Source organism: Lethenteron reissneri, chromosome 24, assembly GCF_015708825.2.
Source record: "Lethenteron reissneri isolate LAM-NWPU_2019-01 chromosome 24, ASM1570882v1, whole genome shotgun sequence".
Lineage (NCBI taxonomy): Eukaryota > Metazoa > Chordata > Hyperoartia > Petromyzontiformes > Petromyzontidae > Lethenteron > Lethenteron reissneri.
Window position 1 is genome coordinate 4,950,896 of NC_083802.1, and position 13,031 is coordinate 4,963,926.

Consider the following 13,031-nt stretch of genomic DNA (forward strand, 5'->3'; position numbering starts at 1 on the left):
TTGGTATTCTTGTTGTAACGTTCTGCCCCACCCCTACATTACATCTATGAAAAGAGATTTTTAGCTAATCGTATTCCTCCAATATAAATACATATTCAGATTCTAATTATCCAAACCCAGAGTAATGGTTGTCTGATATAAATCTATGTGCTCAACCTGTTTGTGACCTCGGGGTTCTAAGTTTAGTGTTGTCTTCTCAGGCCACCATCTGATTTATCAGTCGCAAATCTGAAGCTTAAATTTCACTACATCTAGTTTGTATCATTACCTTGATTGCCAAAATGTATGCAAAAGTCTTGCTCGGGGTTATCTTTGGTATTATTTACAGCTGCGTAAAACTGACCATTCTCTATTCCCATTAATGAAATTATCTATTTTGATTTAAAGCTTTCGTGACTGCAGGGATTCATATTTTTGGTTCTTTCCTTCTACGTGACGTTACCGAAAGAACCAAGAATAGAAATTATCTATGTCCAATGCGTTATTGCATTTTCTGAAACCATGCACAAATAAAAGTTATGCTCGGTCATCGGTGATTTCTCCCAATGTGTTTTGTGGTAAACTTTATTCATTTGACTTAATTTCCTCATTCAGTTGTCTAATTACGACCACATCAGTAGTTTATGAATCTTGACTATTTAAATACAGAAAAAAATATGTTTCTGCCGTCTAGATGTTGGATTTTAACTTTAGTTAATTTAACCAGTAGTTATAGCCAACATTCCACCATATATATTCCTGATTTTAGCATCTTAAGATTGAATGTTGATGTCAATAAGTATTTCTTAGTGAACTAAAGTTATCCCGTGTTGCAAATATGCTGCAATAAAGCTCGGATTCAGGACGATGAAGTTCTGCAACCCGCAACTACGATTTTTTTGCAATACCAATTCCAGAGATGGTGTGAAGCCATGCCAGCTCTCGTATTGCTTGCCTGGCTGCATTCCTTTTAAAAATCAAAAAATGTTCTGCTTATCACAATTTGCATACTTCCAGAGTAATCTCTTTCCACAGTAATCTCTTTTCAGAGCAAGAGAATCTCAAAGTTTGAAAAATGACATGACATTATTAACTGTTCTATTTGCACGTAAAGTATTATGTATCTGCCGGCCCCCGCAAATGACAGGATCCGATGATGAGAAGATGATTAAAGGATGATATGCAAAAAATCGAGATTTCGTCTTTTGTTTTTGTATTTTTATGCACCAGTGAGGTTTTTTTTTTTATGCCCTTGTAAAAATGTCGGTGCAGGCACCCGAGGAGATGCAGACACACAGAATGTTACCCTGCTGGCCACGTGGATGCTTGAGCACCCATATATGGAGGACGAAGAGACCACCTCGGCTGCATCGCTGCCTAGTCCTGGCACGGCGGGGGCGTCTGGGGGTCCGGGCTTGTCTGGGGCGGCCTCAACTGCTGCCACAAACCCCAAAACGGCAGAGCGCAACACGACTCGAGGCATGTCCACCAGTGAGACGGCCGAGCTCGAGGAGGGCTTCAGTGAGAGGTCAGCGTGTGCCTTGTTGTGATGACCCGATTTTACGAGATTGTTTTAATACACCGTTCTTTTAGATGTCAACCGACGGCCAATGTGAATTGCTTTTTGCATTGGTCAACATATGACCATGCACTTGAGTGGTGAATTTGTATTGTACGTTTTTCTTGTTTTATAATGAAAATGTTTGTTATCAACTTGGACTATATTGTTTTGTTGGATGTGGAGAGTTGGTTTGTAGGATTTACACGAGGACTTTTCTTTGAGATTCATATTTTACTGATCTTCCTTTACCACGGTTTCTACTTGAAAGGGAATGAGCAGCAGCAAATAAAGAGTATAGTCTGCGTGTATAATTCTGATTAAACACAGATGACCGTGAAGAAATATTTACGGCTTTTGACCGCAATGCTTTGCGCTGCTGTGCAGTCCGTTCGACCAGGTGGAGAGAGGCAGCATGCTGGGTATTCCTCTGACACGGGTCAGGCCGCCTCCAGCACGCAGACACCGGCTCAACCTGGCTGCGCGCACTCTGCTCGCACGTGCGGGTATGGCTGGAGTCATTTTTTTTTTCTGCACTCATTGGCTGGATGTCCGAAAAAATGTAGGGTATGCAGATTGGACATGTATGTAAATTTTTTATTATAAGATGACAGCACGTTGGGACTAGATGTCTCTTTGGTCCAAGGTAAAACTAAAAAAAATGCCAATCCAATTTATAAAGCAAATAATCTCAAATGTGAACATGCACAAATATATAAAACTAGATAGATCCCCTTAGTTAAAAATTTTGAAAATTAAAGTGGGCATTCACCTGCAGCAATAGCCAATGTGGAGCATATAATTTCCCCACCTTTGACTGGTTGAAATTGTTACTGTTCCATACAAATGCCTTTGTCTTTCATTATGCAGGCTTTTGAAGTTTGAATTATTTTATAGTTGCAAGAGTTTTTTAAATAGTAATGTGTTAGTTTAAATCTCATATATTTACTTGCACGCATTTAAGCTGCCTTTATCTTTTGAAGAAAACAAATAATAGCTTTTATACACCATATTGAGAGATGTTTGGCCACGGGTTTTTTGCGCTGGTTACGAGCGAACTAATGTCTGCAGCAGGCATTTACCGCTCGGCGCGAGGTGAGACTGTGAGTGGCAGCGGCACCGGCGGTGGCAGCAGCGCAGCAAACAGCGGTGCACCTGCACGTGAGGGCGTGACGGCCCCGCAGCGAGGTGACCAAGGCTCGCTCTACGACATGAGCCTGGATGAGGAGCTGGACCTAAGCCTTGATGAGGAAGCAATGGAGGAGATGTTTGGTCAGGATCTGGCCAGTGAGAGCGAGCTGCTGGGGATGTGGTTCCCGGAGGTACTGGATTGGCCGACTTGGGTGTGTGCTTGCAGCGCTTGCTGCCTTTTTTGCTTCTCTTTAACACCACTCACATTTAATCTTGATTTGAAGCTTTCGTAACTGCAGGAATAAATACTCTTTGGTTCTTTCGGTAAAGTCACGTAGGTAGAAAAAGAATAGATCACGACGTTTCGATCGCAACACAAGCAATCGTCATCAGGTGGGACAACCGCAGCAAGGAAAAACCGCTGAAGTAGGCCACTCACGTTTGTTTGCAAATGTAATTATTTTTACTCCAGTTAAAATAGAATAGTTACTGAAGTTAATGTGCAGATACACCTTTGTTGTATTTTAATTAATTACATTTGCACAATGAATGAAAAATACAGATCTGCATTTGAAGATAAATAATACTCCCCAATTTTTTTTTCCCAAAAACAAAAGCAGCTCCAAAAGCTTTGTTCCAATATAAAGTGAAACTCCTCTTGTCTGTGGCAATATGGAGGGATCGGGCAATACACAAGTAAACTCATGAATTTAAAGTTGGCCATGAATAATTCAAGCTGCTGAAAAATGACTCAATATTAACTACCCTACATTTAGTTAATGGTACCTTTTAACGGTTGTATTTGTAACAACATTTATTGGACTTCAATCAACTGCCATTCTTCACTTAGTGCATCAGAGACCCTGACATCATGAAATCTCCACTGTTGAAATATTGGTGTAATTTCACACCAGAAAATGTGGACTTATTTTTGGCTGTAGAAAGCCATGATTTCTCTAGATATTATAATTTCGCCTAAATTCCAACATAGACAATATATAATGAGACATCCTCCCATAATTATTTTTTTAACATAACAGCTAAAGAATGGTGGCAATTGACCTGGTTTTTAAAATAAAAACTGGATATTGGTTCCTTTGTGTTTAATTACCCTCTTTACATAGCAATTGCTTCGTTTTAGAGGCCATTATGAAGTGTAATTTGCTGTAGACCCTAAACCCATTCTACAGCAGGAGCAACACCACTGCAACGAAGACGCTTTAATTGTGGCTGGAAATTATGTATTGTATGTTGGAGATGCACAGATAAAAATGTAGCCATGGATCGTTTGACCCCTACAGATAATAGAATTTGTGGCTAAAAGGATGATAGACGAGGTTAACATGCCGATACTGTTGCCCCGTCTCTAACCAACCACATTACCATGTAAGAATATGAATGAGAGATGGTTTTTAATTGGAATACTGTAAAATAGTATAAAGCATTGCAGCAGGGTTTTCGAGTAAACACTTAAAAAATCTGTCCTGTAAATGTTTTTATGCATTAATGTACAACGTTAATATGCTCATTGCACTGAGCACTAACCACAAAGGGAATTTGAAGAGCATGCTGGTGTCGGTTTTCGGGTGTTCTGGTGACAGAATCAACATACTGACCCCCCACTTCCCATGGCTTCTGGCAAAACTTCCTTTCTTGTAGTGAGATTGTAAGGTCAACTTCACAGCTATGGCAGTATATTCCATGGATAGCAAACCTAGTCTGAATCGTAGATAATGAGAATTTTTTATAGATTTTATTGATCGTATGGGAAGATTATATTACGTAATTTTATTGACAACAGAAAGTATTGTTTTGGTAGTCTGGAAGATTTTGTAAAAAAAAATGTAGTGACTATTGCAAAATTATTGAAAAGGTAGCTTCCATTGATATTAATTTTAAAATGACCACACCACTGCAGATTTAACTTTGTTAATAAAAATTCAAAGGAACCTGCCTTTCCGATAATGCATGAATATAGACTCGTGTCTACTAACAATGTTATGATATTAGGTGAATGGCAAATGTTTATGCATGGCTAAAATATAATTGTGTTTGCATACAATTGACGAATGTCAGTACAAAATATGATAATAGGTTTTCCCCTTTTTCTGGCAACAAAACAGGTGTTAAGATGTTTAAACACCACACTGAAACATTTTACAAGGAATCATGTCTGCATTAACCACAATACTTGTGGTCAAAATGCAAAAAAAAACGTACTCTGATAATATATGCATTGTCCTTGAAACTGATTGGTCCACACCAGATAGCTTTCTTTTGAGCCTTGTCTCAAAACGGTGTTAGACCAGAGGACGCCAAAAGGTGTACAGCCCAAAGACAATGCCACTATCAGTGTAATGAGGGCTCGGGGTGAACATCTACATATGTGATAGTGCATTTTTTTTGGGCTGTACACCTTTTGGCGTCCTTTGGTCTAACACCGTTTGAGGCGAGGCTCAAAAGAAAGCTGTCTCTGGTGTGGACCAATCAGTTTCAAAGACTGCATATATATCATCAGTGTGTTTTTGGTTTGCATTCTGACCACAAGTATTGTGGTTAAAGCAGACATGATTCCTTGTATAAGGTTTCCGTTTGGTGTTTTAACATCTTAACACCTGTGTTGTCTCTTTGGGTCTTTCGGTAAAGTCACATAGATAGAAAAATGTTAAAATTATAAAAAAAATCACGACGTTTCTATCGCAACACAAGCAATCGTCTTCAGGTTAAAAAATACAGCAGGCAGACTGCTGAGGCAGGAAGAAATGTAGTGGTAGAGCTACTGCAGCCAAAGGTTATATACGTTTTGAGATGGGTACAACCCAAGGGTAAGTGGGCGGGGCTCGAAATGGAATTTGCAAGTAAAATGTAAGATCGCAGAGCTAGGCATACCTCGGCTAATCATTGTCTGCATTGACCACAATACTTGTGGACAGAATGTTAGCAAAAAGTAAAGACGATCAGTATTACCTTGGTGTCGCGGAATCTCTGTTTTGTTGCCAGAAAAAAGGGTAAAATCTATTCTCGTTTTATCTTTAATTGTATAGGAACAAAATGGGGCAAATCTATAATTGCATTTACAAGACATGAACAATTTGACATTGGTTTTGTTTGTCATGGTAATACGATAATACAAACTAATTTCACGATAAAATATGATAGCTTAACATTTCAAATAAAATTATAATATATTTTTCTAGAACCCAAATTAAAAATGTATTTTTACATGCATTTTGCGATATGAAAGATTATTTGTGTCATGTGCCATGTCTTTTTATTCCAAGTTCAAAAATTACATGTTCAAATTCAGTCGTTGGTTCTGCATGGGCATATGATGTGGATGTTAAAGTTTATTAGCAGGATATGCCCAGATGTACATATCATTGTGCACTGGCATGGTTCGATGGTTTCATCGCAAAAAAACATCAAAAGCCAATAAAAGAAAGCATTTCTGCAGTGTAAATTCCACACTGTGAAAATGTAACAAACTGCAGCCAAGGTTAAAGCAAAGGGAATTAAAACATTTTGGTTGCCACCCACAGGCTATAATAGAAAGGGCTTTATATTTGTGGAACAATCACCAAAAGTGTTAGTTGTATAGCAGCCCACTTTCATGCAATCTCACCTGCATTGTTGCATTGAATCCACTCATTCAGCTGATTTAGTGAATCGATACAGCATAATCATTTCTGATTCTTCTGGACTACCTCTCAAACATCAACATTGCTCTAACTGGTTTCTTTTTGAGCAACAGCGAAACAGTCTCGTCTGCATTGATGGGGGGGACGTTGCTTGTGAAACACTAATCCATTACTAAATAACAACATGAAAGCGATTCCAACTGCACACGACTATTTAATAAAATATACATGAGCACAGTATATGAATAAATCACCTGGGATGTGTTAGAGCTCATCAGATCTAAGAAGCCAAGTATAATTCATCCTGCATGGTATTTGGACGGGTGACCACCACATGTAACAAAACAGGTTGTTACAGAACGCCTCGTGGGCTTTTTGGGCAGTAGAGAGCACTGCAGCAACATGTTTTTGTTTTCTATACGTTTTGCTCCCCGCCTTCATCCCACTGACCAGCGTGGTGAAGTACGGTCATATAACCCCCAGGACCGGCATAGCTTGGGGAAAACCCTCATTCAGTAGTAGATTGACAAAGGGCACTACATGTATATGACCTCATTTACACCAGACAGACACGTCTTAGCAAAGTACTGCAATTGCAAACTACATTAAGCTGACAAGGTGCAAATGCACCACAAAAGCTTCCGTGTAAGCACCTGGTATGAGCAGTCCTTTCTATTTATTTCCACAGCCCTTTGTCCATCCACTGAAGTTGAACGTGCATCAAGGTGTGAAATTGTCGTGATGACACTTGCTTTTTTTGTGTCAGAATATTAGTCTTTGGTAAAAGGATGTAATTTGGTACCTAGTGGCCCAAGCGTGTATGTATTGTAGACAATTAATTTTAAGCCGTGTAAATGTTCAAAATCCCACGTAAAATGTTTGAGATAATCATGAACATTGGCTTTCAAAGCTATTGCAAACATCCAAAGAAAACGTAGAACTTGCAGCGTTGTTGTTAAAATGTGCACAAGCACCATCGCACAACAGCGGTGTGGGTCTGCCTCTGCAGCACGTGCGCGAGCTGGACGACCCTGAAGAAGTGCTCTGCGAGCTCTGCGACATCACGACGCCCACGTTCAACCAACACATGCGGCACCACCACGCTGGCTGTGGGGGCAGTGCTGAACGGCAGGGCTACCGCAGCAACGGCTCGTACGTGGATGGCTGGTTTGGAGGGGACTGCGGCACTGGCAATCCCTACTACCTGCTTTGCAGCCGCTGCCGAGCCAAATACCTCGCTCGCAAGAGCAAAAAGGGGCTCTCTGGCTCAGGAAGGTAGCGTGCTGTTTAGGCTTAAAATAACTCTTATGCACGATCGTTTTATTTATACGTGGTTGAGTGTACGCGTTTGTCTATAAACGGCCAAGGACGGCGGTGTTATTTGATGTTTATACTTGCGTGTGGGTTAAGAACAACTTGTTGACTTCCCACATTGGTACGCAACACCGGCTGTCCTTTAGATTGCCATGCCTCTGTCGTATGGGTGTGAAATGTACACCATTGGTTCATGGCAGTTAACAGGAGTGTCGTCCCCATGTGCTTGTGTTGTGAAATCACTTTCAAATGAGAAATAATCTTTCATTTTCTTGAGTCAAGGGTATTTATAGTTTCGCCCAAACATCTATATACTATTCTGTTTGAACTCTAGAGTCTTTAAGTCAGCTGTTAATAAGTCTAAATTGAAAAGCTTACATTACAGTTCAATAGTGTACCATAATTTTGCCATGATCCGGCATCATGACCACATGAATAATGTCTGACTTTTCTACCAGTTTGTCGTATCTGTATTGCCGTCAAGCGATGTTTTTGCTAAACTGTAACAGAATAGGCAATGCTGCTCACGGAATACTACTTGGTGTGCAAGATTTACATTCTGTGATGCTACAAATATCTCCTAAAAATGACGTAACAAAGTATATTTAAAATTACTTTTTACGTAAATATTTCACGTAGAGTATTTTCCCATTTGTGAAATGTGTTGATTGAGGTTGAGAATATTTAGTTGCTAGCAGAGTTAAATTTGTATTTCTCCACGTTGATAATCGGTATTTGTCATTGCAGTGGTAAGGGTCGAGCTCTGGACCTAATTGGCAAGCAGGAGAGTCTCTATGAAGGTAATCGGGAATGGTTTTCGTATTAAGATACCATTAATATACTACAATTGCTGTCGATTGCTATAATTTTCACGGCGTGCTGCGTCAATGGGATTGCTTGCAAAAATTACCCGCCCAACCGGCATTGATATGAGTGTTGTGTGTGCATCTGCTACAGAAGATTGGGACCTACTGGAGGTAGATGAGGATGACCGCCTCACAGGGCTGGAGGATTTTGACTTGCTGGCTGCCCCGCTTGGCCTCAATGAGAGGAAGATTGTCCCAGATCCGGTTCAGTTCCCTGACAGTGACCCCCTGGGTGCATCTGTTGCAATGGTCACTGCCACAAGCGGCATGGAAGAGACGCTGATGCAGATAGGTTCGTCATTTCCGAACACAATGACATCTTTCCTTTCATATAAACCTCTTCAATTAGTATTGATTTGTTATTTAGATTGTGTGTGTTTTATCAATTATGTTTCCACAATGTGAAGCAAAATGAATATATTTGGGTACATGACGCATGCACAGGATAGCTAATGGTTAATAATTTCCCATGTGTTGCACATTCATTCTCAACATGAATGCATCCAAATTAATTCTAGAAAGAGATTACCTTTAATAGTTGTTTTGGTGATAGGCCCTGGGAACTAACAGGAAAGGGTCTATTCTGTCATTTCCTGGTCAGTGTATCAGCCAAAACATTGACCATTATTGTTTTTTTCACCACTTCCAGGAAACCTATTTCCTTTTTTGTTATGTTGTTGGGCAATTTTATAAAAACCAAGGCTGACATTTTTCAACCTAAATATCTTATGGTGGTCTTTGCTTTTGAAAATATATTTCACGATTGGGATTGTTTCTTGTTGAATTATGCATAACTGAAATTGTAGCCTATTAGAAGGATGTTTCGGAGCCTCTACCTACGATCTTTATTTTAAACAAGGACCACCCTAAATTATATACAGTATATTTGGTCTGTAAGAAGTGTGTATGTTTGGTACAAATACAAAAAAAATCACATCTGCAGATAATGATGCCTTCATGCTGTTTGTCTCCAATTGCAGGAATCTTGGGCTCTGTTGAAAAGCAGACCTCTAGCCGCGTGTCCCTGGGGGAACAGGCAGTGATTCTGCGTGACCCTCATGATCGCATCCTTGCCCTCAAACGTGTGACTGCTGCAGCTCAGATCTTACTGGCTCGAACTATGGTCATGAGGACACTGTCTCTCCTTTCCGTCAGGTCAGTTATGTGATGCCCAGCTTGTGTTCTTCGTGGTCAAACAATTTCTCAATTTAGAGTTTTAAATTTTGGAATATTTTAATTTATACAAGTGGTGTGATCCTTGTTGCATATATTATCTTGGAATTGGCCTTCTACAACGGATTAGTCCAGTTTGTGTCTCAAGTTAATAACTGACCTCTGGCCTTTTTATATGGTAGGGTGACATTTCTAGTTACGTACTTGGTTAATTTGCGTAGCTATCATGTTCTGTTACATTATCCACATTAGAAATTTACAATTTGTATTAAACAAAATGTTTGCTTACAGGATGGTTGTTGGTTAAATATTATATTGCTGAGTTCTTGGGTTTGCCAGTTAAGCCTCATTCAGAGTCCATCAAACTTCCATTTTATAGGCCTTTGATGCAATGAGTAGTAATAAATACAAGTCCTAGATTTCCATCCATCTATCGTGTGTTGCTCTCTCTCCTGTGATCTCAAACCTTATCTGTAGAAATGGCCAAATGATAGTTGCCGATACTCTTTCTAGTATAACCTGTGTACATTTTTATGTTTTTAACTACTCTGATGTTTACATAAGCTATTTATAAAACTGGGCATTACTGATGTGAATTTAAACCCTACTTGATATTACCGCATATGCAGATTTGTGGTGGGCTCATTGTCATAGGCACAGTTGACATGACCTCATTTGAGCCATTCGCAGCTTGAGTGCATAATTATATCGACAAAACACTGTTGTGGACCTCAACACTGGAAACATTGCAAGTTGTGTAGAATTTAATATAAACAAATTATTTGACACCAGCATTTCTTATTCAATAAAGTCTTAATTATTTGGTGCTCTGTCTGCAGCTTCTCGCCTAAGATATCCTGCCTAGTTTGAGTGACTAATCTGGACTCTGCATCTGTGAGATGGCTGTGAATGATTGGGTTGCATCTGAGGCTAATTGTGTGGGATGCAGTGCAACAGAGATTATATTTTAAGCAGCTTCCAAAGGTTATCTCTGGTGGGGTGGTGGCTAGTGGGGGGGGGGGGGGACACAGGGAAAGTTTTTTTTTTGAGGGGGGGGGGGGGAAAGATTTTGCCGTAACATTCAATAAGCAGCCTATAATCTGTGATTTATTCATATAAGGCCAGTAAGTCCCCCATACTTATCAGGGAAGTGCAGATAGTTGCTTTTGGGAAGAAACTAAAGTGCCTTGTGTATACAACGTATTTGACTGCACTTATTTTTTTATACTTCTGTGCTTGTTGCAGCTGAGCTGGTGTAAACGCTGTCAAAATTTATCGACTTGAGTACCTGCTTGATCTGAGGAAGATTAAAAAAATATGTCTTTAAGCAGGGAAAAACAATCTAACTTTTTGGATAGACCATGAATTTTCAGTTAAATCAGAGCTATGTGTTCATTGTTTTCTGTGTCGGCATGCACTACTTCAACTTTAAATTTGTATTGCATTGTTTTTTTTATGCGAGTATATGTACAGCGACCTATGAAAAGATATGATTGCTTACTTACAATTGATAATGTATCACTAATTGTCCTATTTATGAGGTTTATAATTAACATTTCCTCAATTTGTCCATTGAGCACATGTTTTTTTCCCCTCTTACATTCTTCAGCACACACTTATGTGTAGTGGTGGTAGGCCAAGCATGATGACCTCTACCTCATGATGTAATCCACATGTCTTCGATATAAAAATAGAGTACTTAAATAGCATTACTCACCCAGTTAAATGTTTGTTAGTAATACAGTCACTTGAATAATTGTTGTGTGTATATTATACATAATTGCAGCAATTTTATATATACATTTGTAAAGTAAAACAAGTAAATTGTAAACATTAATTATGCGTGTAGAATGTGTTTTGGACCGTACGTAGCCAACCGTGCTAATCGGATGCGCAAAGGGAAGGACAACAACATTTTTAAATTACATTGATATGTGCAATTAATTAATGGTAGAAGTCATTAATGCATGATAGATTAAATTTACTTTACAAAAGAGCAATTTTGATTTAAAGTTAGAAGAGTTTGCAAGACCTAAAGTTGACAATTATTTGACGTATCAAATTTTGTTTTTAAGAACAGTTTTTTTTACGCAAATGTTATTCTTATTCAATTCAGGGTAAAGGAGTGTACAAAACTGTACCGACACAACAAACAGGAAACCTGAGAATTGATTCATGGATAGAATCATGACCCCTGGCAATTTATCAATACATTACTGATAGCTATAAATGAATAGCTGTGCATTAGTTTTGAAGTGATTTTTTTTTTTTATATTTGTTTTCTATTCTAGTGGCTCGGCATGCAGCTTGACGGCAGGGCTGGAGGCCCTGGGCCTCACGGACATCCGCACGTTGGTGCGCCTCATGTGCCTTGCGGCCGCTGGAAGGGTGGGCCTGACCACCAGTAGCCCCAGCAGCAGCGCTGAGCACCTGCCGGACGGTTGCAGCATCATCAGCTCCAAGATGCACAAGCCCATCTCCTGCCTGGCGTATCTCAGCTCTGCCATCGGCTGTCTCGCTTCAAACAGCCCCAGTGCAGCCAAGCTGCTTGTTCAATTGTGCACACAGGCATGTAGCTCGATGATACACAATGTAAATGAAATACCTTTTTTTTATTGAAGAAAAATTTACTCTAGCATATTTATAACATTTGTATCCCTTTTTGTTCTACTTAAGTGCATCTTATTTTGCAATATATGGATTGTAAATATATTCATATATTTATATTTTGTATAGAAATCCGTATTGTATATTTGTTTGAATTGGAAATTATACATGTATGACCATACAATATTAGAAAGCAAATTTTGGCTGGCTTTATGCCGTAATTCCTGGTTGCTTGGCTTTTTGGCTGGTGCACAAGTGTCCGTGCACGGTGGTAATTACGACGCCGCGCACATCTGTGTGATGAAGTCAGCCACATCTCAGTGATGAGCCGGGTTCGGTGCTTGCATCACGCATTCCCCGCACCCACCCTCCACCCAGGCTGTGAATAACCACGCACACTTGATAGAGGAGATGAGGGAGGGAGGGGTGGGAGGGGAGGGCGGGAGAGTGAGGGAGGTGAGAGTGAAAGGTCATGAAAGAAAGCTAAACGGAAAGAGGAGAGCGAGCTAAAGCCACAAGCAGTGGGAGAGGAATATGGAGAGGCAAGAGAGAGATTGAGGTGGGAAAGGAGAGGTGGGAATAAGGAGAGTGAGAGAAACAGGGAGAGAGATGGAGAGGAAGTGGGAATTGGCGAGAGACCGTGTAGAGAAAAGAGGAATATAGAGGGGGAGGATGAGGTAGAAGAGGGGGCAGAGGAATACAGACACAAAGCTAGAAATCGATATGTTAAAAAATAGAGGAAATCAAAGGTAGAGAAAGGTGGAG

The 13,031-nt window shown here is 39.8% G+C and overlaps 1 protein-coding gene across 1 annotated transcript in view; it reads left to right on the top strand.

The window, feature by feature from the left end:
- Nucleotides 1-13,031, top strand: part of LOC133346444 (probable E3 ubiquitin-protein ligase HERC1) — a 117,518-nt gene that overhangs the window by 71,947 nt on the left and 32,540 nt on the right. Inside the window, 8 exon segments of the mRNA XM_061558014.1 lie at nt 1,252-1,507; nt 1,925-2,043; nt 2,609-2,880; nt 7,316-7,581; nt 8,368-8,420; nt 8,578-8,778; nt 9,467-9,641; nt 11,951-12,227. Coding sequence (XP_061413998.1) covers nt 1,252-1,507; nt 1,925-2,043; nt 2,609-2,880; nt 7,316-7,581; nt 8,368-8,420; nt 8,578-8,778; nt 9,467-9,641; nt 11,951-12,227 — 1,619 coding nt within the window.